Source organism: Rhinatrema bivittatum, chromosome 11 (genome assembly GCF_901001135.1).
Source record: "Rhinatrema bivittatum chromosome 11, aRhiBiv1.1, whole genome shotgun sequence".
Lineage (NCBI taxonomy): Eukaryota > Metazoa > Chordata > Amphibia > Gymnophiona > Rhinatrematidae > Rhinatrema > Rhinatrema bivittatum.
Genome location: NC_042625.1, coordinates 90,958,386 through 90,985,618, shown reverse-complemented (window position 1 = coordinate 90,985,618; position 27,233 = coordinate 90,958,386). Strand labels below are relative to the sequence as shown.

Here is a 27,233-nt window from a genome sequence, read left to right as displayed (position 1 = left end):
CCGGCCAATCCAAAGGTTTGGCTCAAGATGGCCCGCCAGGAGCTGTCAGCTGTGGCCAATCAGGAGCCAGCTCACATCTTCCCACTAAGGAGCCCGGTGCGACGCCTGGCTTCAGTTGCGGAGATGGCACGGGTGCTGGATTGCTAAAGAAAATCGCCCCTTCCTGATTGGTTCTCCGCCCGAGGCTCAAGATCGTCTCTCGCCATTGGCCACAGTGTCCCAGCCAATCCCGACCCGGCTGAGGGGCGAGGTGCCTCTGCAAAACGGCTGGACCCCGCCGAGGAGGCGGAGCAGCGGCCGGTGGGGGAGGTGTTGGGCGTAGGGGGTGTGGTCGAGAGGGGGGGGAAGGACGGCGGGTGATGGTCGGTGCATCTCCGATCTCGTTGGTGCCGTCGGTAGCGGTTTCTTCCATCTCTCGCGCCGCTGTTGAGTGGGGGGAACGGATACGCCCAGACTGTCGGCGCTCCGGTATGAGAGCATGCGGGCGAGGCGGTGTATGCACGGGTCGCGCCCTAAAGAGTGCTAGAAAGTCACCGCCCCGGGGAGGGGGAGGGGGAGAAGAGGCAGTCTCGGGCCCCAAATGCTCTTCCTGCTCTTTTAGAGCCATTGATTTAGACAACTTTATTGACATGACAATCTTACATGTGTTGCCAAAGTAATATGCATAATGATTAGAATAAAAGGGGAGGGATGGAAAAAAAGGAATTATATAGAATAGTAATAGTCAAGTAAAGTTATAAACAATGAGGAGTACAATTTCAGGGATCTGTATTGTCCTTGCTGTCCTGATCAGATTTGGGTTTAGATAAGATGAACATGGCAGCCCTTGCCCCATCTTCCTGCCTGCCCATGGAGGCTCAGGTGTCAGAACTGTATGCTGCTAGGTCCCCTGTGCCCCAGTGGTGCCTGCATGCCCTTATGTGATAATATTAAATTGTGAAGCTTGCAGGGCATCCGGGCACTCAAATAAACCAAAAGCCAAATTATTCTGCTAACCAGAAGAGGCCAGTGCACTGCAGTTTAATTTCTGTTTCTCAGCATTCTGAGGTTGTATGTGTGCTGGTGTTTCAGTCTCCATGATTTATTGATAACTGCATTTTAAAACCTGCCCAAGGCTTTTTATTTAGTTAATCGTGTTTATTTTTCTTTGCCTGTGACTGTAGAAGTGGCTATGTGAGGTACAGTCTGGCAAACAAAGTTGTCTGTCTGTTTTGCTTTAGGAAAGGCCTTTCTATGCACAAGGATTTCTTTTCCTCTTGTGAAGAAAGAAACCTGGTATATGAGGCCTATTTGATAGCCCCAGTAGTGCAGAAAGCTTTAGAAGAAAATATTTGGTGCCAACGTACTACGTAAGTATGGTATATTGGGTTTTCCTTTACATTAATCGGGTGGCTCATCTGAGGAGAAGCTGAAGATTTGATTTCTCATGAAGATTTATTATATGGATTTGATTGCTATAAGACACTATACAAACATTAATTTGACTGGCAGTAACTTGTTAGAAAAAAATGTTTTAAAATAGTTTATAAAACTCTCAGTATCTGCTCCATGCAAAATAAATAAGTATTGTACAGTAACTGAGTTTGCTGTATTACCTCATTCAAAACATTAACAGTGAGCATAGGTCTCTAGTTAGAAGAAAAAAGGATAGTTCTTTTTTTAGGTGTTCTAAGAGGAGAGGGTGATTCCCCTGTATTACCTTTTCTGTGAAGAGTTTGCTATTGGAATTAAAATCTTTTCTTCATGTCTTTCCAAAATTGTCCAAGGTGAGTTACAAACTGCATTAGCAGGGCCATCCTTGGAGAGGATGGTTAGTAGCAACTGCCCAGTACCCTCACATTCATGGTCGCCCCATCCCTACCATTATAATTTCAGTGTTCCAGAGCCCTTCACCCTTCTAAGGCCAGCCCTGAATGTCCGTCAACATGCATAAAGTATAAAATATGAACACATTTATAAAGCATCACATGTGGTAAGTAGTTGGTGCACAAAATTATAATAGCATACTACACGTTAAAAACAAAAATCAGCAATTAAACAATTGCTTAATGACAAAGCCAGGTTCTAAAATATCCAAGAATCATGTGCCATTGCTTATGTCCTGTACTTTGTGAATAAGAGAAGGGCTTTGGTTTCCTTGCTGTACTGCTTGTTGCTACTTATCAGGATTCTCTCCATTGTCAGTGAGGGGCAAGTTGACACCTCTGAGGTAGAAAATATTACTACTTTGGAGCCTTCAAGGAAAAGGATCAGCTGATGAATCTAATGTGTAGTTTGCTTGGTAAAAACATGAAATGTACATTGTAAATTTTTAAGAGCAAATTGTACAATGAAAGAAATGGAGCTTCACCTCTGTTTATGTTATTGGAGAAAACTTTCTGAACCCAAATAGTGTATTGCAGTCCTCCCAAAGCATATGGTTCCCAGTTTGCTTATTGCTTCTTTTGGAGAATATAGCAAATAAGCAAATAATTTGTATTTGTGTTGCCCGGTAGGATCTCAAATCATTTTACAGGGTGGTTACAGAACTAGGAATACCCAGGTACAATTAATGATTCCCTGTACGTACCCGGATCAGCCTAGACTTCTGGGTTATGTATCCCTTCCAGCAGATGGAGACAGAGAAAAACTTGAAGGGCACCCTTGTAAGTAGGATGTGCCAACCGCAGTCCCTTCAGTATTTCTCTGTCTCCAGCAGATGAAGGTGGCAGAACCTGCAGTCCTGGCTAATCAATTCTAAAAAAAATAAAGTTGCAGAGACAGGAGTCCTTTAAATTTGTTTGGCTGAAACAAAGTTTAAAAAAAAAATAGTAAGAGCCGGGCCTCCCGAGGAGCAGAGTCATTTCTCCTTGGTGGTAGGCCTGCCGAGTGCTTTGCCCTTCACTCTAGTGTACCAGGAGCAGCAGCCGGTGAGTGACTGGGGGTGGATTTACCGGTGGGCTGGTGCCTCCCACCCCCCCCCCCCCCCCCCGGCCCAGCAACAACCACGGGTTCTGCTCTGGTGAGGCCAACGCGAATTAGAAATAAATAAAATCGGAACGCGTTGTTTTTTTTTGCAGCTGTGCTACCTATATTCGGCCTCCCGGGCTCCGGGGTTTATTTTTGCGGCCTCCCCTCCTTATTCAGCATGGCGATGCCGCTGGCGGATCCGCTTCAGGCGGACATGGATGAGGATTCAGAGCGTGTGGCCCCATTGGAAGGGGATGATCCTCAGGTCCTTAGGCTCTTTTGTAGAGATGACCAAGTGGAGTTGGACATCTCAGCTGGTCAGAAACTGACGCCTCAGGATCAGGGCACGGTGGATCCAGTGCTGCCGGTCTTCATCCCCCAGCTAGGACTTTTCCTTTTCATCCTATGTTGCTCCAGCTGATGTTTTGGGAGTGGGATACTCCGGAAGCTAGCCTTCGCTTAGCAGAGCTATGGAAAAATTGTACCCGCTGCCGGATGACTCTCTTGACCTCCTTAAGGGTTCCCAAGGTTGATGCGGCCGTATCCACAATCACTAAGTGTATGAGTATTCCTGTGGTTGGGGCGGCTGCCCTTAAGGACCCTCAGATTCATAAGCTGGAGGTGCTTCTCAAGCGTATCTACGAAGTTTTGGCTCTGGGGGTTTGAGCAGCCGTTTGCAGTAGTTTAATGCAGTGTGCTAGTTTCCGGTGGGTACAACAACTCCTGAGTGCCAGAGAGCTCTCCTCAGAGTAGTCTGAGCAGGCTGATCATTTGGAGGTGGCGGTAGCATATGGGGCGGATGCCTTGTACGATCTCCTTCATACATCTTTGCGTACTATTGCTTCTGCGGTGGCAGCTCGCAGGCTTTTATGGCTCCGTAATTGGTCGGCTGATGTTTCCTCCAAGTCGCAGCTGGGTGCTTTTCCGTTTCGGGGGAAATTACTTTTTTGAGATGATTTGGAGCAGCTCATTAAGTCCTTGGGGGGACAATAAGGTGTACAAGCTCGCGGAGGATAGGCCAAAAGCTTCCAGAGGTTTCGGCCCTTCCCGTTTGTGTTTTCGGGTGCAGCACCGTTTTCGCTAGTCTGACTGCTTTGTTTGGCCAAAGACAGTCGTCCAGCTGGTCACAGACTTGGTCTCATTCCTTTCATGGCCGTAGACTCGCCCGAGACGGCAGTGCCACAGGGGTGACGGGAGTCAAGGCCTTCCAATGAAATAGCGCCGGCCCACTCCCCTGTTCAGATTGTTGGGGGACGGCTGTCCCTGTTTTATGAGGAGTGGGTCAAAATAACATCAGACCATTGGGTTCTAAACATTATAGAACATGGCTACGCCTTAGATTTTGCTCGTCCCTTACGCAGTCTATTTCTGGTGTCGTCCTGCGGGTCTCTGGAGAAAAGGCGCCAGGTGTCTCTCACCCTTCGCTGGTTGTTGGACCTCGGGGCAGTCGTTCCGGTTCCTCCAAACCGGCAGGTATTCAATTTATTTTCTAGTTTCGAAGATGGAAGGGTCCTTCCGTCCAATTTTAGATCTGAAGAAGGTCAACAGAGCTCTGAGTGCCCATTTTTGTATGGAGACGCTACGTTCCATAATTGCCTCCATCAGAGCAGGAGAGTTTTTAGCGTCCCTCGATTTGACGGAAGCGTACCTACACATTGCAATTCGGAAGGACCATCAGCGGTATCTCCGGTTTATGGTCCTCAGCAAGCATTACCGGTTTCAGGCACTTCCCTTCGGGCTGGCAACTGCTCCGCACACGTTTACCAAGGTGATGTTGGTCATGGCGGCGGCTCTCTGTCGCCAGGGGATCCTGGTACATCTCTATTTGGATGACTGGCTCATTCGAGCGAAGTCAAAGGAAATATGCGAGACGGCGGTCGCCAGGGTGGTGCAGACATTTCGCGCTCTGGGTTGGATCATCAATGAGGACAAGAACCAGTTGTCCCCTGCCCAGGTCCTGGATTTCTTGGGGGCGTAATTCGATACTCTGATTGGGAAAGTCTTCCTGATGCAGGATCGGATAGACAAACTCATGTCGCAAGTTCATTTTCTTTTGTCCCTGCCAGTTCCCAGGGTGTGGAACTATTTACAGGTTCTTGGTTCTATGGCGTCTACTCTGGAGTTGGTCCCGTGGGCTTTTGCTCATATGAGGCCATTGGAAAGGGCTTTGCTCTCACAATGGGACCCCAAGTCGGAAGCTTTTCAAGTGCCCTTACCCCTCCAGGAACCAGCCAGGTCCAGCCTATCTTGGTGGCTGACCCACGAACGCTTGTCCCGGGGGAATGGATTTGGAGGTCCCTCAGTGGACTATTGTGACGATGGATGCCAGTCTCTCCGGCTGGGGGGCAGTTTGCCAATCTCAGGCAGTCCAAGGCCAATGGACGCAGCAGGAAGCACAATGGTCCATCAATCGTCTCAAGACCAGGGCAGTCCTCTTGGCTCTGCAGAAGTTCTTGCCTCTGGTTCATTGTCGGTTGGTGAGAGTGCTCTCCGACAACGCAATGATGGTAGTGTACATCAACCGGCAGGGAGGCACAAAGAGCCGTCCCATAGCAGCGGAGGCGGACGAACTCAAGGCCTGGGCAGAAACTCATCTGCTCAGGATATCGGCTTCACACATTGCCGAGGTAGACAACGTACAGGCGGATTTTCTGAGCCATCAGAGATTGGATCCCAGAGAATGGGAGCTGTCCGGTGAGGTGTTCGCGTTGATATCTCATCACTGGGGGATTCCCCGTTTTGGATCTACTCACGACTCGGGGGAATGCCAAGGCGCTGTGCTGCTTCAGTCACAGATGAGAGCACGGAGCAGAAGGGGTGGACGCTCTTGTCCTTCCATGGCCTCACGACATTCTGCTCTATACATTCCCTCCTTGGCTTCTGGTAGGCAAGGTCTTGATAAGGATAGAAGCCCATCCGGGAGTGGTGGTGCTGGTGGCGCGGATCTCTTCAACCTTGCAGAGGACGTGCCACTCTGTCTGGGTCATCATCCGAATCTCCTGCAGCAGGGTCCAGTATTTTTCGACTAGGTGGATCGCTTTTGTCTAGTGGCTTGGCTTATGAGAGGCGGCAGTTGAGAAAGAAGGGGTATCCGAATTCAGTGATTTCCACTCTTTTACGGGCTCACAAAACTTCCACCTCTTATGTATGTCCGAGTCTGGAAGGTTTTTGAGTCTTGGTGTAGTAGGTCGAATGTTTCCCCTAGGCGGGCCTCGATAGTCCATATTCTAGCGTTTTTGCAAGAGGGTTTGGCAAAGGGGCTAGCTTTCAGTTCCTTCCGGGTTCAAGTGGCAGCGTTAGGATGTTTACGTGAAAAGGTGAATGGTGCGTCCATAGCTGCTCATCTGGATGTGGTTCGTTTCCTTCGAGGTGCTAAGCATTTGCATCCACCACGTTGAGCGGTTTGTCCATCTTGGAGTTTGAATTTGGTCCTTAGGATGTTGTGTGAACCTCCTTTTGAACGGCTCAGGTGCGTCACTCTGAAGGACCTTACGCTCAAAACAGTGTGTTTGGTAGCTGTCTGCTCGGCTCGGAGAGTTTCGAAAATTCAGGCCCTATCTTGTCGCCAACCTTTTCTTAGGTTTTTCGATTTTGGCGTTTCTCTTAGGACCGTGCCGTCCTTTCTGCTTAAGGTTGTATCAGCTTTTCACGAAATTCCCGGATTTGGATCAGAATTCTCCACATGCTCGTGAGCTGATGCGTTACTTGGAGGTCACTAATGATTTTCGCCTGTCGGATCACCTTTTTGTCTTATGGAGCAGTCCCAGGAAAGGGCATAAAGCTTCCAAGGCTACTATTGCCCAGTGGTTGAAGGATGCTATTGCTTCAGCGTACATATCTCATAGGCAAGCAGTTCCAGAGGTCTTAAGGCTCATTCGCTCCGTTCTCAGGTGGCGTCCTGGGCAGAAAGTCAGTTGATTTCCCCCTCAGGAGATGTGTAGGGCGGCAACCTGGAAATCTTTGCATACCTTTGCTCGGCATTACTGTTTGGATGTTTGGGCTCCCAACTCTGAGAGCTTTGGCAGCGGTGTGCTTCGAGCAGGGCTTTCTAGATCCCACCCCATGTAAGGCGGCTTGGGCTGATCGGGTACGTACAGGGAAAGGAAAATTGGTTCTTACCTGCTAATTTTCATTCCTGTAGTACCACGGATCAGCCCAGACGCCCGCCCAGTTTTTGATTCCGCTCGACAGTTTAACTTTTTTTTTTCCTGTCATGCTATATAGCAGGATGAAAATTTCACAAACATGCTTATTTTGTACATAGTTGGTTTAATCATTAAACTTTTTTGGATTCCGGTTACCACTTTAATTCTGCTTTGATATTGGTTATTATGTGAAAGGGCTGCAGGTGGCGCATCCTACTTACAGGGGTGCCCTTCAAGTTTTTCTCTGTCTCCATCTGCTGGAAGGGAGGCATAACCCAGCAGTCTGGCTGATCTGTGGTAGTACATGAATAAAAATTAGCAGGTAAGAACCTCTATTCTGCCTAGTTTGGCAAGATGCATTGATTAAGCTAGCCCTGCCAAGGTTTCAATGCAGTGCAGTATTGCTTGAGTTAAGAAAATAATATTCCCTGACTAGTTTTAATGAGTACGTCTCAGTTGCATGATTTCAGCTACAGTTCTGCTTATTATATACATCTTTTAGTCTCCACTTGATGAGCTATTCATCTGGCATAAAATGAACACAAAAATGTGTCAGCCATGTTGGTCCCTTCTATATTTCTTTGTAAATTGTCATGAGCCTAGAAATGATGGTGGTGATAAAATAAATAAATGCGGTTCAGTAAGTTGTCACACAGCTTGGCTGTTTTTTTTATGATTTGTTTCTTAAATAAGATTCTTCACTGCCAAGATATAAGCTGTGGCAGGAAAATTAATGTTTTGACTAAAGGATGTACTTTTTTTTTTAAGCTCTCTCTGCTACCTGTTTGCAGATTTGGGATAGAAAGGACACAGCAGCTTTGGACAGATAATGCTAAGAGACAATATGAAGTCTTGGAGTGATAGCCAGTCAGATTTCTACAGCAGTGACCAAGAGGATGAGGAAGAGGAGATGATTTTTGGTGAAAATGATGACGTTTTGGAAGAAATGATGGATTTAAGTGACCTGCCTACTTCCCTGTTTGCTTGCAGCGTGCATGAGTCTGTGTTTGAGATAGAACAGCAAAGGGTAAGTGCATTTTACCCAGTACAATAGCACAGTCCACCCTGGTTCTTCAATAAATTCTTTATCACAGAATGCAAAAATATAGCAAAAGAATTTCTTTCCAATTTAGATTGCTGGTCATGAATGAACATCCTCTTCTGAGGATAACATTCAGCATGGCCGTAAACCCTGTTACCTCAGAGCAAAGGAACTGGAAACGGATTTGTTTGAACTGTTTGATGTTCTAATGATCTCCCGCAGCATGATATTGGGAGGCACCATACTGCTGAGAAGTGACACAAGAGCTTGACCGCTCGTCTTCCCTTTACAAACCAAAGATCCCATGACATTTTTCTCATGCATAGGAATATTAATGTAGTACTATGACTAAATTCTAACACTGGATTTTGTATCCTGCAGTCTGCTGAAATTCCTCTTAAAAAAAACAAAAACAAACACAATTACAGAAAGAAGTCTTTACATATTCTCTTACCAGATAACTGTACATTTACATTGCTTGTGGAAAAAATGATGCATCAATACATAATAACCCCCAAGGATCCTATCATGCAGTGCAGGCAGACTTAAGGTTTTAAAACTAATCTTTTTTTTTTTTTTTTTTTTTTCTGTGGTTTCCTTCTCGCTATTTCATTTTATGTTTATTATAGTAACTGCAGTATGTTGCTTTAATGAAATATTTCAGCTGGAACCACCTTGATCCATAGATTTTGGTGTATCCTTGATTTTTGGCTAAATCATGAATCAGATACTATCTAATATTTCCATTTGAGGGGGAAAAACTCTGGAGGCAGTTGGAGGGAGGTCCTCCCATACAAACTGATACCGTGTTGTTATTAAGGAAATTGAATACAGTTCCCAGAATGCACTGAGAGGCTGCAGAACATATAAAGGACTGCTTAGTGCGTCCCTGGGTACAGGTACATGCTAAAGTCTGTGCTGCATGAGTAGCTGGATTAGAAGGTAACTGAATGTGGGAAATCTGTATCTGAAGCAAGGTCAGGATTCCCATGCTGGGTTTAGGCTTGGTAGACTTCTTTTATTTTTATTTTATTTTTTTTAATATTTATATAGCAATAGAGATTTTCTCAGTACTCCCTGAGCAATTGTGAAAGGAAAGCAGTTATTGTAGGATGTTAAAGTCCATGAACATGTAGTGCATGACACAAGAAAATGTGGAGTTGACCAGTAAAGCACAAGAAGTGAAGGGTCAGGAGTAAAAAAAAAAAAACAAAACAGGGGTGAGAGGTTATAAGAACGTTTGTATGGCACTGAGAGGGCTACCGCGGCAGTAGTGATAGTTTGTCACACAGTTTTTAACATAGCAACTAACCTTTAATTCCGAGCATTTAAAAATCATCTTGGGGAGAAAACTAGCAAAGAAGTGCACTGAATCTAAATTTATTTAATGAATGTGCCGTCATCTTTGGTTGTCTCACTCTGGGCCTTGCTATTATTCTGTCTTGGCCTGCTTTTTGGACCCCATTGCTTAAACAGTTAACATAAGAAATGACCTGTAAAGATCATGACATAGGGTTTTCTTTCTGCCTTTACATATAGTCCTGATATGGCCCATAAGCATTAGATATTGTATGCATTTGCCTGCATAAATAACGTTTTTAAAAAACCAATCTTGAATTGGGTTCTGGTGTTTATAGCCTAGTGAAAGGGTTAAAACCCTGTCATGTTATTGGTTAAGGGTGGGCCAAGTGTGTGTGTGTGTGTGTGTAATTGAATTATAACACACGTATGCGCCCAAGTTTTGCTTTAATGCCTTATAAGCTGAAAAAATATTTTAAAATATTTATATCTATTTTGTTAGGGATATGAATAAATCTGGATGCTGCAGTGCTGTGCTCATTTCAGAGTTGCTAGTATCTGAAGTCCTTGGTATTGTGGAGGACTCACCATCACTCCTTTAAGTCTCTGATAAATTTGCACAAAATGTTCACACTTGAAACAAAGTTTTGTGTCATTAACAGAAAAGAAATCATGAAAATCCTTAGAATTCAGCTTTTAGGCTCTGTTTTCCCCATATCAGACTACTTCTGCTGTGGGCTGACTTGCCCTTGGGATTTGAGAAGGACTCTGTATGACCCCTGCTGGTTGCAGCATAGGGAGTGGATAATACAGTGTGTAAGGAATTCCTTTAGGCAGATAGTGCATGGCTAATGTGTTAAAACTTTAAAAACCTATAAAAAGTTGAACCAAAAGCTGGCAGCCTTGTACACTTTGGGTAGAGGATTAGAAGTGACTGTTGTCTTGGAGCATTGGGTGTGCACTGAGGGTCGTACGAGAGAGTGCACGTGCACACAGATTCCTTGCCCAAAAGTATTCGAGGTCTCAGTTGACTTCAGACAAGAGAGTCTGTAAACCAAATGAGATCAACAGAAATAATGAAGGGAAGTTATGATTTCTGTTTCACCAGTCAGTAAGCCAAGCTACGGTAATTCTGTTCATCAGCTTTTTCAAATTTGTAAATGGTTTTTCCATTTTGTTATCAGTGAGGAATGTCATTTATTGTGGGGTGAAGCCTCCCTTGGAGTTTTTATTTGTATAAATATTGATTTTTTTTTCCCCTTTCAGTTTTGTGAATAATTTGGTAAATTGGCCATAAATTGTGGCAGTATATAATAATCAGAAACAGGAGAAAGTGACAGAATATGCCAGTCCTTTTTACCTGAATTGTGGTCACCACCAGCATGCTCAGTGGCCTGTTCCAGTGTGGAGCGGGTTTATCATGTTTGCTACGTGTGTCCTTCCTCCATTATATTTTGAAGGATGATATTGTTGGAATTGATTTTGAAACAATTGCTCACCTCTTGATTTAGAAAGATTGGTATAAATCTATTTGCCCAGGGTTGGGTATATTTTAGGATATAACAGGGGTTCATGTTTTCTGTGTAGAAAGGCGATGGTTGCTGGGGAGTAATAGCCCTTAAGCTAATCAGATCCATTCTTTTCCAATGGCTTTTGCTCCTCTGTCAGATGTACATATTTGTATCAAAGGTTTGAGTTAGGCCCCGAGTGTGCACAGTAATTTAACGTTAATTAGCTGTTGGCATACACAGCGTCATGTGAAATTGAGGATGTGCTATGTAACCCTTTAACCTCCTGAGAAAGTAACAGGAAATAGTGATGGCGGCAGCTGGGAAAAGGGAGTCTGGAGAGCTATGTAAATAAACCACATTTTTAATTGTTTTCCTGTATGTAAGCTCTGTTTGTTCACTGTCTCAGACATCCTCTTACTGTTTCTTTATAGGTTTCCTGAAAGGCAAAACTAGTTTTTCATCCCTGTGAACGAGCCACTTTGACCAACCAGAATAGAGTTCAGTAGAGTTTAAGTAATAATGAGCAGCAGAGCAAGAACCTTTCCTGCCACAAATATCCTGTTGGAGGCATTACAAGCTCATGATGCATCCATGAAGCCCTGAACCCAGCAGGGTGGCAGTGAACAGAGAGTGTCCCATTCCTGTTACAGATCAAGCTGAAACCACAGAGAATGTTACTCAGAGATATTAAATGTCGGATCAGCTGATTCACACTATTTCTGTGGTCGAGCAGCTCGATATTTATTAGAAATGGTGGAATCAGCCCCTGAGATTTTTTGGTGTGTGTATAGAGGGGGTTTTTTTTTTTACAGTTCTCAGGCTTGATAGATGCTTCAGATGTTTTATATGTATCAGAACCCTGTTTTCTGAAGAAATTAGACATTTGACATGAAAAATCCCTGTAATACGTAATAAACATACAGGGTCACTTATCAAATAGCGTTATGGCGTTTTCACATGCGTTAAGCACCTTTAATGCATGGTGCGATGCAAATCAGAAAAAGAGGAGGGTTGGGCTGGGTTCACAGTTTCCTATCACACTGCTTTAACACAGATTTTAGGTTGCATTAAGGCTTTATCGCATGTGTGGTTTTAGCACCAGTCTAGCTGTAGAGAGAGAGAGTGAGCCTAGCCATAGTGTCCTCACACTAGACAGGTATTTATATCTCTATGGGAGGCCCACCTAGTAACTCGAGGTGAGGTTTAGGTAGTAGTGTAGGGGTTAGGGGCCACTTTGACATTCAAAGTGAGACATATGAACAGAACAGTGCTTTCTTGTGAAGGTTTGATGAGGAAACTCACCCAAAGATGAGATTTGCGCAATGTTCTCTCAACCTAGCTTGATGGACTCTCTACCTGGGTAACCGCATAGGTATTAGTGCCCTTTGTGATAAAGTACCTATTACCATAAAACACGCCCCTTTTTCTATCGCATGCGATATTTAGTGCATTTTGATAAATCCAGGCCATAGTTTGTTACTCTGTGTCAGAGCACTGACAACAAGGTGCATCCCAGAGAAGGATTGCGAGTTTGTCGGCAGCAGACAGTGGCGGCTGGTTTAACACTTGCTATTCTGATTGTTTATCTTCAGTTTGAAATATTATTTATTGCTGTCTTCTAGGAAAGATTTGAAGCCCTCTTCACTCTCTATGATGAGCAAGTCTCATTTCAGTTGTTTAAAAGCTTCAGAAGAGTGCGTATAAACTTTCGCAACCCTGAAGCAGCAGCGAGGGCGCGGATAGAGCTTCATGAGTCTGACTTCAATGGGAAGAAACTGAAGCTGTATTTTGCACAGGTAGGTTAGAACATGATTATGAGACCTGCTGTCACGGGCTCAGACCGTGCACATTGGTATCCTGCCCAGGGGGGCTAATCTCATATAAACACACAATTACTGGGATTATACATGGGGGCTTGAACCCAGGAGCTTATACACACACAGACTTTGATTCAGTACATCAAGGTTCCAGGTAGATTAAGTTTATTTCTAGCTGTCTCACCTTATACGCTACAAACGCTTGTGAAAAGCAACAGCGCTCCCTCCCTCTGAGTTCTTATCACTTTTCAGAAACAGCTGTGCTCGCTCTCTCTCTCTCTCTCTCTCTCAGGCTTTAGTATAAGTTAATTGCTAGTTTTCTCATCATAGACCTGGTGTAATAACTAAATAAACAGACTCTTGCCTGTTTGTAAACATTTCACAGTGCAAGACAGTAAACAAGAGTTCATTCAGAGGTTGGCCTGTGGATTTCAAACTAGTTTGTGTCTGGGTGAAAACTTGAATCCATACGGCCTATCCTCAATATACATCCTCAGCAAAAAGTAACAAAAAAAATGACTCCAACACCTGCGCATGTCAGCGGCAGTGCTTCCAGTGTGAGATGCTTTTGTTGCTGTTAAAGACAGACTCACATCTTTGCAAAAAGATTATTAAAGAAAAGACTCTTTAAAGTTTCAACATGTGTATTAGGAAAAATACCCCAACCTGCCAAAATTACGTTTGGGCCTTTTTATTGGCCTGACGACATACATTTGTGCTCTGTTTCCAGGTCTGTGCTGCCTCCATTAGGTCCATGCAGAATCTTCTGTTGCAACTTTGAAGGGCTTTTCTTACTGTTTTGATGTGCCTGTTCAGTTTTTTTGCAAGCATTTGTTTTCCCTTCTATAAGATTTCAGCTGCTGGAACAGACTTTCCAGGTTTGGGATCTCTGGGCATTGCTTGATTTGTTGGGAATACTTTAAAGGTAGCTCTACAGAATTTTTAATCAGTTTAATTGGCTTGTAAGTTTTTCAGTTCATTTAGTTTGCTGGGTTTTTTTTTTTGGTTTTTTTTTTAAGAATCTAACAGCAATTAAAATAAGTGCAAATGTTTGAATTAAATTTGTTTGTACAAATAATCAGAGGAGTAGCCCATAACATCATTAAGTGCTGTGCTGGGTCAGATTGGTCCATCGAGCCCAGCATCCTCTCGAGTATCCAGCAGATCCATTTCTTGTTGCTCACTCCCAGGTGGCAATTCTCCTGTCTGCCTGCCTAACGATTGTTACTGGATTTGTCCTCCAGAAACTTCTGCAAACCCTTTTCTTAAGCCAGCTGTACTATTAACCCCAATTATACAAATCTGCTCCAAAGAAAGGGGTTGCAGAGAATGAGGTGCTGTGAATAGAAGGGATCTGGGTGAGGGGGTTGCAGATTAGCACAAGATTTAAGTCTCAGCAGAAACGACTGAATAACTTACCCCCAAGGCAGGGAGTGGTGGTTCTGAAGCAGACCCTATTCCTTTTCACTTGTGTGGAGATGTTTGATATGTCTTTTTATCTATAAATAAAGCGATTGTGGGGGAGGGGCACAAGGCTATGAATCTGTAGCACACTTATCTTGTAATAATGGTATGATAAGCCACACCCCCCTCTTTTTTTGTCACTTTTTCACTTATTTATTTATTTACAGGTAATTTAACTAAGGTGTCTTATAACTTAAAGTTTGTTAGGATCGGATTGAATTTGTGATATGTGCACATGGGGAATTGTAGAGCTGCTCTCCCTCATTATTTCCTCTAGTCGAGGAGTAGCCTAGTGGTTAGAGGAGCAGACTTAACAGGGAAGCCAGGGTTCAAATCCTGCCTCTGCTCCTTGAGACCTTGGCCAAGTCACTTCACCTGAAATTGTGAGCCCTCTGGGGAACGGGGAAAATACCTCCAGCATAATTCACCTGGACCTACCAATGAAAAGGCACGAGACAAATCTAATTCAGTAAAAATAAAGACAGAGTTGCAGTGCAAGCAAGGAGCGATCCAGTCACAGCTGTGAATGCAGGAGAACGGTTTGCCCAAATGATGCTTTGTCTCACACCAGGTGCAGGTTTCCGGTGACGAAGGAGAAAAGTCATTCCTGCTGCCTCCACAACCTTCCAAGCAGTTCCTGATTTCCCCTCCAGCATCTCCACCTGTCGGCTGGAAACAGAGCGAGGATGCCATGCCAGTAATCAATTATGACTTATTGTGTGCAGTCTCCAAACTGGGTCCAGGTAACCTTCTCGACAGTAGCACGGGTTTAGCCCCTGAAGAGAACGTAGAACCAAAAGATTAATCTAGCTAGGATTATTGTGATTTTTTTTTTTTTTTTTTAAAGAAGTTTACTTTGCTACTTCGAATTCTGTCAGCTGATGCATGCTATAAAATGTGTAATACTGAAGGGTGGGTAAAGCGCCGCTCTTGCCCTGTGTTGCAGGAGAGAAGTATGAGCTGCACGCGGGAACAGAGTCCACGCCCAGTGTTGTCGTCCATGTCTGTGAGAGTGAAAACGAGGATGAGGAAGACGAAGTGAAACGGCCAAAGCAGAAAATCGTCCAGACAAAGCGCCCTGATCCGGTACCTGCGGTATTGCAGTGACCCCCAAGTTCTCCCTCGTTGCACTCTGATCTAGGGGGTGCAGCACCGTAGTGTCAAAGCTGTAAACAGGATCAGTTATGGCAAGTTATGTACAGTGGAACCTTCCCTAGTGAACTGTGAATTTCCTAATTTAATGTGGCATTATCTAGGGAAACCCCCGCTGTAACATAGGTGTCCCTAAACAGTTATTCTCCAGGGGAAAGCCAGCACTTATCCTTGGGAGTGAGCTACAAGTAATATATCAAATATTTTGGATTTGATGGTTGCTTGTGGCCCGGACTGGGCACTGTTGGAAACAGGATGCTGGGCTCGATTGGACCTTGGTCTGACCCAGCATGGCATTTCTTATGTTCTTAGGTATCGTTGCCTATAATAAAGAAGGCTGGGGGTGTAGCCTCCCATAGCATTTGCCGTAATAAGCTCTAAAATCTGATGACCCAAATTCCACTCCCATTTTAATTTATTTGTGACCCTGAGGAAGTTGTGCGCTCCTTGTACCCAAATTCTGAATTTTTAGGGGCCAAGGATGTGTGACAGTACTGTGTACACTGGCATACTGTCATCCCAAAGACATCCGTTTCCTTCCCCACGCTGCCATCTGTGCAGCGATCTCTGTAACATGGCGGGGCATTGGTGTCACCGGTTTGCCTCGCCAACTTTCTAGTACATTGGAAAAAATAAATAGAATGCGCATAACTCGTTATTAAAAACACACGGATACTCTCCGTTTTCCCACTGCGAGGTATGCGTGTTCTGCTTAAACAGAAGAAACTAATGCCCGTCCCTATTGCACAGTAGTGAATATCGTGGCAGCATTAAAGAAAGAGCAAATGTCTGTCGCACTCCCATACCAACAAATGTGATGGATCTGCAGGGCTTCACCGATGCTTGTAAATCTGAATTTAAACCTTCATGAGCTTTGTTTTTGGTTGTTCCTCGTTTGTTCTGCAGGAAGAACATAACATATGCACATGTGTGGCCAAAGTTTTTAAATTGTCATGCCAATAAAGTAGTCTGCATCTGAGAGCTGGTACTCATGCCCATGGATGGAGACCTTAAAATGCAACTTTTATTCCTAAGAGTTTCCTCATTTTACATTTTTGAGCATTTCGGACTTCTGAGAAGACCTTTCTTTTTCTGAAGTAGTGAATTCCAAAAAGCTAATTTATAAAAAGCAGATGTTCACTGCAGGGGGGGTTCCACTGTACTACAGCGCATCTCCTGGCACTCGCTGTACATAAGCACTGCAGATCTTTCTAGGTAATCTGAGCAATGGTGTAAATGCTGTGTATCTGTGCTGGTATCATGTGTAACTTACATCCTGTCCTGTGGCACTCAGGAAGTGTTCTGTGCTTGCAGTAAATCGCTGCTGTTCTGTGTTTTAAAATCTAGAGGCCAGCGTTCCAAGCAGCTTTTTCATTTCCAGGTTTGATGCTGATACGTAGCAACTGGGTCAGCCTTACTTAAAAACCAGAGCAAAGTAGAGAGATTGTTTGATAGAAGTTTCATTTTGGTGGTGTTGAGGAGAACACGTCGTTTGTCAGTAATCGATAAAAATGTGCATTGCGTTATCTGGTTATGGTATGTTTCATTTAATGTGCCTTTTTTTTTAGTGGGAAGTGTCATTCTGAAGAATAAGAGATTTAGCATGTCCGACTGCCTGGAAAAGCTGATTGGTTTCTCTCGTAGGAGGCGAAATTTGAATGCAGAGGTTGGGATGCCACCGGAGGAGCATGGCCATAGCCTAATAGTATTGGCTACACAGTAATCGGCTGAGACCAGCCAAGAAATTAAACACAAGCTAAAGTGAGCAGCTATTGCCAGGAAGTCAGCCAAGGTAGCCCAAAAATTAAAATGACTTAAGGCACCAGGCGGCCACGTTGCAAGTCCTTTTCAACCAGTGTTACGTTCTAAGTCTGTGCCTGTGGGCCAGTAGAAACCGAAAGGGAGTATTAAAGCAGCTCATCTTATAGTCAGCGGAAGAGAGGCCTAGTGGTTAGAGCAGTGGGCTGTAAGAATAAGGAAACCAGAGCTCAAATCCCACTCCTTGGGCAAGTCCCTTTATCTCCCATTACCTTAGAAACTTATTACACCTGAATTCTAATAACGCTGTAAACCACTTTGAGCATTGTTTGTAAAGGTGGGCTAACAATAAAAAAAACATTTTCAGCACGGATTGCTAAGCATGGCAATAAAAGTGCTTTTGCGCGGTGTGATCGGCAATCTGCTCACTTGAGCAAGGGCGGCTTTTGGTGAAAACAGTTTTACATGGCAGTGCCATGGTGTCGTGTGCAGATTGCCTGTATACTTGGTAGATGCGGAATATTAGTGGGGGTTACTCTACCTGTTGGTTCCTCACCCTACTTACTTTTTGGCTGTGGTCATGATCTTATTAAAGAATATTGTTGCAGCCTGTAGAATACCTGAGGGAAAGGCTTTCGTATGCAGGCCTTATAATTGGTCCGTATAAATCTTAGTGTAGCAAGAAAGAGCTGTAGGCTGGTGGCTGAGCCAGCACTCCTGGGACACAGTGATCCAGTCTTTATGACTCCAGCTTTGCACTAATAGGGTTTTCCCACGTCATAGTCCTGGTTCTTTCACAAAGTCCTTTGTGAACGGGTGGCAGAGTGCTGTCTTATGTACCGACCACCAGCCTGCTAACCCCGCTGCCGTTCTCTTCACCACTTATTGTGAGACCTTGAGAAAATCCCTTTTCTTCTTTTTCTACTTTTAAAGTCAGTGTAAGCTTCTGGTACAGAGAATGGAAGCCATGTGATCGGTCTGCTGTATGAGCATTACTGTTGTAGCTAACTTGAGCAGTTCCATGTACCGCCCCATGCTTCAGGATGCCCATCTGTAGTGATCATAACATTGTTCCTTCGCTGGTCCAGCTCACAAGCTGACCTGCAATAGTCAGGTCCTAGGAGAAAAATGCCTGGTTGGGTTCACCCCAGGGATCGCTGCATATGTATATCTGATGTAGTATGATTGTAAAGCACTTTAGCATTCGATTTGCATAAAAGGCACTATGCAATTAAAATGAATTTAATGTAACTGAAAAGGTATGTATTTATATACAATTCTTGTAGCTAGAGATTAAACTGGTTGTCAGCATTTGTATGTTGTCTGTAAAGCTCCTTAGATAAAGGTACAGAATGAAAACTATTGTTGCTTTTGTTATGTACAGGTTGTAGGGTTTCCTAAATCCCTCGTACTTTCGCCCATTCAGTTGACAAACTATTTCTCTTCTCCACGTTTTACATATGCTTTCTCTGCTGGGGGGCCAGTATGCAGCTATATAACTTTCTCTCTCTACTGGGGGCCAGTACATGTTGGTTTGGGTTCATGCCAGCTGTGGGGTGGTATGACACAAGCACAGAGGATTGTTAATGTTAGGAAAGAGAAGACCATGGATGAGATCAAGCAGGGTCGATGTTACAAAAGGGGCCCGGAGCTCTTTATCTGCCAATAGAAATCAGCAGCTCAGCTTTCTTGCAAGAGAGAGAACGTGCTGCTATCCTCCGGAGAGAACTAAAGCAGTTCAACTGCATAAAGTTAAATCTAAAATAATATAATTTTATTTAACAGCAGCCAGGCTGGCATACTTAGAAAGCTGGTGTTTCATGCATATTTTTAGAATAAGAACTGGAAACCATGCAGTGTTAAAAGCAAGAAGAAATGTGAATTCGTTCTTGACTTGATGAGCGTGGCGTCACAAGTGGTATTAAAACACTCTCTAAGTCCTAGGCATTGCAGTGGTCCTGCTTCATCTATCCCTAACTTCCTCCCCCCTCCCCCCTTTCCTCATGGCTTCCTGCTGTCAGTCTATGCCAGGCTGATGCTCCTGCGGGCGGCAAAGCCACATCTGCGTAGCTCCCAGCGCCCGGACTCTGCTAAAGAGATACCCGCAGCTGCTCATCGCAGGCCTCTGAGCCACTTCCAGCCAGAGCAGGACGCACAGAAAGGGGTCAATTTTACCAAAGCACTTTACTCTCTCTTAGTAATTGATTGCAGTTCAGCATTACAAAGTTTTGCATTAGGTAATCTGCTATTTTGACATTTTCTTGTATTAAACATCTGCTGCAATGTGTTCCATCCTACAATAAAGTTTAACTTTTTTGCCTGAACTGTTTTGTTTTTTTTTGTTTCTTTTTAAAGAGAAACTGTAGCCTCTTTCCATTTGTATTAGGGGTTTGATAAAGTGAAAAGGGATGCCTAGCGGGAAGATCCTGTCCTGCAGTTCCCAGGTTGTAGTGTTGGGCTTACCTGGTTACTTAGCAGTTTGATCTGCTAAGTAACCTCCCTCCCCCTCCCCCCCAGCCTGAACCGGTTTGGAACGGGACTTCTTCTCATGGTGGGAAACCTGTGCTTGTTGGGCAGTGTGGAATAGGGGAAGCGGCGGGACGAGATATGATTAGTGTTAGCTGTGATAATACACAAGTAATCGATGGTGTCACTGCAAATAGTCTGCTGCTGTAAAACAAGACGTTTCTGCCATGTCCATAAGGGCCTAACCAAACGCCCCACAGAGTTGCACAAACGTCCTCTCTCAGTTTCACAGGATCTAGGCGTTTTTCCCAGCATATTGTTAGAGACTTGGAGCTATTACTTAACCTCATTGTCTGTTCCAGATAGTACATAGGTAAAACAGAACTCTGTTCCTGTTAATGATTTACATTGACTTAAAAGTTAATGACCCTAGCTGGGCAGACAGGAGGAGGAAGAATTGCCATGTGATCCCCGCACTGCCCTATCATTCCAGCTGCAGTCAATCAGTCCATGCTGTTGAAACATAAATGTGTTTTAATGAAGATTATTGATGCTCTCATTAACGGGACTGCTTTGGAAAGCCCACTTCCAAACTGGTGCGCTGGGCATCCAGTCGTGTGAGAAGGGGGTGCTGCTTTAGATAGGGGTTCGTGGCTGGAAGTGGTGGTGATGATCGGAGCTCTGTGGTACCCTTATCTCAGCCTTCTTTGTCAGGACAGGTCTGAGCTAAGAGTAGGAGGCCTCTAGTCATGGGGAGAGGACAGGTCCCACTCCGTTTTCATTGGGTTGCTACTTTCTAAGACCACACCTACCTTTCATTCTGTATTAGAGCAGGAGTGTGGGCTTGAGTTACAATGCAAGTCCTGGTGAAGCTGGAGTAGAGCAAAGTTCTGCCTGTGAGCAGAGGGTGTTTCATGTTACCTGCGTTCTGCTTCTGAGTCCCACAGGCTGTCCCACTCCAGGGGCACGCATGGCCTTTTGTGCTCTCTCTCTGTTCATGCGTTAGTCTCTAGTTTCTCTCAGAATCTCCTTACACTGGCTTTTCTTTAGGACTGGATTCTAGGAAAAGGTACAGAGCAAAGGGAGAGGGTGCTCCTGTTCTGCAAAAGAAAAAGCTCGGGCGGAAAACTGGGATGCGTATGTGCTCGAGTGTTGGCTGCACCACGATCTGTTCCGCTTTCCAACCTGAACAAAGTTTTCCTGGACACTGAATGAGGTCACAGCTGAAGACGTTTTAACACTGCAGGGTAGCAGACAGGCTTGGCTTATTTATGTTACAGCCTGCTTAGATTTGAGAACGTCATCCCTGAAAGCTGAGAGGATGACGGCACGATGCAGGGTGTAAATAGCTTCCCAAACCTGTCCTCGGGGGACCTCTAGCCAATCAGAATATCCACAATGAATATGTATGCATTCAATGGAGGCAGTACATGCAAATCTATCTCATGCATATTTATTGAGGATATCCTTGGCTAGGGGTCCCCCGGACAGGTTTGGAAACCTCTGTTCTAAGAGATGTTTTTAACATTGTTTTCAGTTTGTTGTGCAAATCAAAGGACCACCATTACATGGAACCCTGTGCAGCCTTAAAGCCACTGGCACGGCCAAGCCTCAGGGCAGAGGAGCTCGAGTCTTTACACGTAGGCAAGGTCCAGATAGTTGCTGTAACACAGTTCTGGCTGCTTATTTATTTTAAAATGTTGGTTCTGCTCCTATGGCATGCAGTTTTTAATAACGGTTAAGTATTTTTAAGTACCTGTCTTATTTGGTCATAAATCCCCACAACAATCCATGCATGGGCAGTGCATTCTCTGAAAATGTTGCTAAAGGGAAAGGCTTTCTGTCTTTTGGATCCGCTGCAGGCTGTGATATCTCTTTATGGGCTTATATTTCTAAGCTGCCCAATTTCTACAAAATACAAGCATTGCTTGTTTAACATACAATAAAGGGATGATAACCAAGGTAAAAGAAGAAAAGTAAAACGGCAAGCTGCCCAGTTTTAAAGGAGAGCTTCAGATGCTGTGCAACAGATAATGAATTGCCTAAATACAAAATCATAACAATAAAATAACAAAAGTAGAACCAATCTACAGCATTCATCTAAAAAAAAAAGAAAGGCTTCTCTATTTATGGACAGCTGTGATTTATAGTGCTCCCTAAATGTTTAATCTTCTTTAATTAATTGTAGCTGGCTTGAGGCTCCAGGGCATAATCCAACGATGGTGACGTACAGCAGGTAAGTCCCTTGCAATGCCCCTCTCCAGCCACTCCTTCCCAGTCTGCACTGCGTGAAACCTTCTAGGACAGCAGCATCAGATACTGCAACTCCCACGTCCTCATTCCCTACCTCTGCTGCAGCGGAAGGAATTCCCCACTGTAATTCAGTGTGAACTGACTGCCCATAGTACATCCACACCACACATGCAGGCGCCTCCTTTACTGTGCGATGTGCCAGTAGCGCACGCGGTATGCCCTCATCGCACACGATAATCGCCCGCAGCACTGCCGGGAGATAACTCCTCCCCCCTTCCCCTAATTTGAATAATACCGCCACAATGTGGCCGGTATCATGTGCGATGAGGGCCTACCGCGTGCGATACTGGCACGTCGCACAATAAAGGAGGAGCCTGCATATGTGGTGTGGATGTACTATGGGCAGTCAGTTCACACTGGATTACAGCGGGGAACTCCTTCCGCTGCAGCAGAGGTAGGGAATGAGGATGTGGGAGTTGCAGCCGCCTGCTCACTATCGCCCCCGTCCTTTGTTTTTAAGATAAGGGGCTCCCTTCCTCTTATAGGGGTGAATGTATATTTCTTGCCTTGGGGCATGTGCACTGTAGACAGTGCACCTTGTTTGGGCATTGCTTGTCTGTATTAGAGTATTATATGATTTTTAAGTTTATAGGCAGGTGGAGTTGGATGTTTTGCAATTTTATTCCAGATGATGAATTTGATTTGCAGCACCCTATCACGTGGTTCCAGAGAGATAGCGGCGAGAGAATTCGGGGCCCATTCCCAGCCCCATCTCAGACTGTGTGTTTCCACCAGTGCCAGGCCCTGGACAGGGATATCCTTCATGCACATGGCTCTTGTCCTCAGGCCAGTGCTCTCGCAGCTCCTTCTCTCTCTGTGTTCTGTAAATACTGCTGCACAGCACAAAATATAACAACAAAAACATCATTACATTATAGTAATGCCAATTAAAAATGAAGACCTAGGTAGGGCACCAGAAGCCGCTATGCTGCATAGTTTAATATGACTTCCCGAAACTGTAGTACAAATTTGTAAGAGGGTCCTCTTAAACAGTGCTGTAGGCTCCTTGCTATTGAAACGTAACTTGAGTTGCATTGATGTAATGTCTGCATGTTTAAATACATTGCTGGGCTTATTGTGTGGTGGTTCCTGTTTTTACGTGTAGAGAAGTCCCTGACAGGAACAAAAACTCTTAAACATGAGTTTTGTACACATTTTCATGTGTGGCTTGTTCCTGACTTTTCTTCTTAGGTGTAGAAGTGGTTGGCGCCTCGGCTGCCAGTGCTCTGGTCAGCTGCTTGGCATAACCTAAAAAGGGCAACCAGGTCGGTGTGTGCTGAGGAGGGAGCTGACCCTGTGCACTGGCCGTGGATGCTTAGGAAGCAGTGTGTGTTTCACCAGAACTGCAGTGCTGTGCATGGGATTCTTCCTCTAGGTGTGAAACCACACTTTAGCTGAGAAATAAATCTTGGCCTTTGGCTTTGGAGGGTACCCTTGCTACTGCTGTTCTCGTTCTCTCCTTTCCCAGTGTCCTTCTGCAAGTCCCTTTGTACACTGCAGCAGCAGCTTCTTGTCTCTTTGACTGCTTAATATCACCCATGGTGGCAACTGGAGATGGTTCTGTGGTTCGCTCAGAATTGATTGCAGTTACATGAGTAGCAATGTAGAAACAGGATGGCAGAAAAAGACTGCATGGTGATGTTGAACTATCTGTCCAATTAATTTAGCTGCTGCACCCCACTTTGTCCTGATACACGGAGAAAGGGAATTGAATGGCAGGGAGGACTGTGCTCCTGCAGGACTCACTATACATCTTTTTGTTTTAAAATTAATGGGAAAGCTGCATTGAGTGCTGTGGTGTTATCCTTTGAAAATGTATGGTGTGCATTAACTTGGGCTGCTGCTCAGGTTGTTCCTGCAACTGCCAACGAGATTAGGTCCCATTGTTCAGTTACTCCAGGGGTGGCCAAATCCTATCCTTGAGAGCCACACATAGGCCAGGTTTTCAGGAGATCCACAATGAATGGGCACGTGAGAGAGAGATTTGTATACAATAAAGGCAGTGCATGCAAATTATCTCATGCATATTCAGTGTGGGTATCCTGAAAACCTGGCCTGTTTGTGGCTCTCTAGGACCAGAGCTAGCCCCAGCCAAACTGAGGAGGAGGGTTCTGTAAGAGGAACCATGATTGATTAATAGGCTATCACTTTTCTGTAAATTTTTTTTAATGCAAATTGTATAAAATCCTCAAACCCTGCCTGCTGAAAATCACTAACTCCCAACAAAAGATTTTTTTTGTGCTATGCACTGCCATGCAGCAGGACCTGGGTTTGATACTGGGTCCAGTTTGACTTCTCTCTGGGCCAGCAGGGGAGACATGGTGTCGAGGGGGGAGAATGATGCAGAGGCAGCGTTCACGGACCTTTGGGGGTGGAGTTGTAGTCATCAGGTGATGGTGACACCTAGGCTAGTTCCTGGATTTAGGGCCCATGGTAGGAGGACTCTGGTGGCAATGAGTGGATGAAGTCAAGTGGAAGAGAATATGACAGAGAGGGAAAAAAGATCCATGGGTCGTTATGAACGCAGGCTCACTTTGCCAGTTCCCAGACCTGGTTCCAGTCACGCAGGCAGCCGCAAAGCAAACTAGGAAACAAGCAGCGCGATGTGAAGTGCCCAGCCGCCGTAGGCGGTGATATCCGTGTCAGGTGTCTCTCTCTCTCTGAATCTCCGAAATCGCGTATCTCCATGTCGCACACACCACAACCACTCTCATCATCTCTCTTATGCGCATTTAAAAAATGGTGCCCTCGTGTCCATCGACAGTGCCCCAGGAGACCGCCTTGTTCCACGTAGAAACAAGACTCTTTTCTTTAAAATTTGATTCTCAAAACCCCCCCCCCCCCCCTTTTAATGACCAGTTGTTTTTGTAACTATTTCTATATTCTTATTTTTTTATATTTCCCTATACCCCTGAAAATATTTCTCTGAGTGCCCCCCTGGGGGTGAGACCTGACCATTCTGGTATTGCCCAGCGTCCTCAGGTGGGCTCAGACAATGACAAATCTCTCTTGTCGCTGTGCTCACTTTGGAAAGCCAGGCTGGCTCCTGTAAATGTCAAGAATGTGTCCCTTAACAACTCCAAACCGAGCTGAACCAGGTAAATGTGATCCAGCCTAGAAAAGATCAGATTTCAATCTAGACCAAATTTAAGGAAGCTCTGGGAATCAGTAGGAAATCTATGTTAGGCTAGTATCACCTCAATCAGTAGCCAAGCTGGGCCAATATAATCTCAATCAGTATTCATATTGGTCCAGTATAACTTGAACCAGTGTCTGAATTGGGCTATTTTAATCCAAACATATATCCAAGTCGGATCATTGACAGGTCTTACATGCTCCTGTCCTGAAGAGCAGCTCATAAGAACATGCCATGCTGGGTCAGACCAAGGGTCCATCAAGCCCACCATCCTGTTTCCAACAGAGGCCAATCCAGGCCATAAGAACCTGGCAAGTACCCAAAAACTAAGTCTATTCCATGTTACCGTTGCTAGTAATAGTGGTGGTTATTATCTAAGTCAACTTAGTTAATAGCAGGTAATGGGACTTCTCCTCCAAGAACTTATCCAACCCTTTTTTAAACCCAGCTACACTAACTGTACTAACCACAGATCTATTCTTTGATTCACTTATCTCATCTGTTATTTTGCCTCGTTGTCCATCGGTGCCTCTGTCTGTTCTCTCATCAAGACTGCAGCCTTCAGCAAGGGCCCTGTCACCACAACAGGACAGAAAGTGATGGCACCAATTCATCCTGGGCTGTCACTTTCATTGTTTCCAAATGACTTCCTGTTTCTTTCAAGGTTCAGAATCAAGGGCGAGTGAAAGCCTAGGTCCATGTTAGACTCTATGAACAACAAACGAGACCAGGCCACAAAGCCCAGCAGTGGCAAGGGTATGCTCCAGATCCAAGGCCGAGATTTATTTCTCAGCCAAAGTGTGGTTCTACATCTAGAGCAAGAATCCCATTCACAACCACTGCTTCCCAACCATCCACAGGCATTGCATAGGGACAGCTCCCTCCTCAATGCACACCTACACCAGGTCACTCTTTCTAGCTTCCCCCCTCAAGCATAAGAACTAGCAGGATCCCCCTACCCGCCCTCTCCTTCCAGGGTCAGATTCAAGATTATGAAGCCCATATGAGGACCAATGGTAGGGAGCAGGGGGAGGAGGGATTCCTCCAGAGAACAGGGGGCCCCGGTGCTCCTGTTTTTTTTTAATGCCTTCCAAATCTGGTGCACTAGACACCTGCCTCCTTCGGTCAGCTAGTGCTGAGCAGTAGGAAGGGTAAAATGTTTGCCAACCATCAGGCACTGGGTTAATTTCTACAGCTGCCCTTTGAATAAAGCCCATTGTTCTCACCTTACTTGCCAGAAGGTTTCTGGGCTTTTATTTTTCTCTCTCTCTCATACACACACACACACGTTTTCCAGCACAGCATAACCTTCCGCTGACAAGTGGATTCTTCTCGCTTAACAGGTCTTTCATTCTAATTAAACCTTCCATGGAATTGGCTAAGTGTAGCACAGAATTGTTTACTGATGTTTACACAGTGTAAAAATGTGAAAAATTCCCCTGTGGACAAAAATTCATGACAGAAATGACACATTTGAAGTATCTGGCACTTGTTTCTTGCTTGGCTGATGATGCAGGAAAGCGAAATATCACCGTCTTCCTTTTAAAGGCACGATGCCTTTTATTCAAACTGTGTTTATGGTGCTGTATATAGGAGACCTGCCTTCCAATCAATCTGTATTCATGGGATTGTGTAAAGGAGACCTGCCTGTTTCAAAGCATTCCTCTTCCGGGTCGGACATTTCCTGGCCTCCAGAACTTCTGATGGGCCCTGCACTGCACTAGAAAAACAAAGACCCCTTCTGCACCGCAGTGGATGTGGGCTGGCAGGGTGAGGGCACAGAACCCCTGAATTTGCAGCAGTAGTAAAGACAACCACCTGGTCGTAGGAAAAGTTAAAACCCTGTTACCTGCAGCTTGTCCTTTAATTAGAAACTTCTCAAATGTCCCTCAGAGCCAGCTGAGGAAGTTTTCAACTTTCATTCCTCTGTTGGTGGATTTGGGGACAGAGAGCTTTGTACAGTGCTCAGAGGAGGGGCACAAGGGGAGATATAAACCATCATATTAAACTCTGAAGCACCTCAAAGTTATAAAGCTGTAGACTAGAGCAAGGATTACGAGATGCAGAGAACATAAGATATGCCATACTGGGTCAGACCAAGGGTCCATCAAGCCCAGCATCCTGTTTCCAACAATGGCCAATCCAGGCCACAAGAACCTGGCAATTACTCAAACACCAAGA

At 44.9% G+C, this 27,233-nt stretch overlaps 1 protein-coding gene across 5 annotated transcripts; it reads left to right on the top strand.

Moving 5' to 3' along the window:
* Window positions 1-323: 323 nt before the first annotated feature.
* Window positions 324-19,461, top strand: RCAN3 (RCAN family member 3). Of its 5 annotated transcripts, XM_029619643.1 has the most exons (7): window positions 324-468; window positions 1,221-1,349; window positions 1,876-1,972; window positions 7,886-8,121; window positions 12,569-12,742; window positions 14,799-14,970; window positions 15,174-19,461. In XM_029619643.1, exons 4-7 carry the CDS (start codon window positions 7,924-7,926, stop codon window positions 15,332-15,334), a joined length of 705 nt encoding a protein of 234 aa, XP_029475503.1. In that variant the 5' UTR covers window positions 324-468; window positions 1,221-1,349; window positions 1,876-1,972; window positions 7,886-7,923; the 3' UTR covers window positions 15,335-19,461. The 5 variants fall into 5 exon arrangements, with proteins under 5 accessions (XP_029475503.1, XP_029475501.1, XP_029475502.1 ...); XM_029619641.1 differs by lacking the exon at window positions 1,876-1,972; XM_029619642.1 differs by lacking the exon at window positions 1,876-1,972 and having other exon boundaries at window positions 7,863-8,121.
* Window positions 19,462-27,233: the final 7,772 nt, after the last annotated feature.

Coding starts and splice junctions, on each gene's coding strand:
- RCAN3 (XM_029619641.1), top strand. CDS start 7,924: ATGCTAAGAGACAATATGAAGTCTTGGAGTGATAGCCAGTCAGATTTC. Junction 8,122..12,568: donor TTGAGATAGAACAGCAAAGG/GTAAGTGCATTT, acceptor GCTGTCTTCTAG/GAAAGATTTGAAGCCCTCTT. Junction 14,971..15,173: donor AGTCTCCAAACTGGGTCCAG/GTAACCTTCTCG, acceptor CCTGTGTTGCAG/GAGAGAAGTATGAGCTGCAC.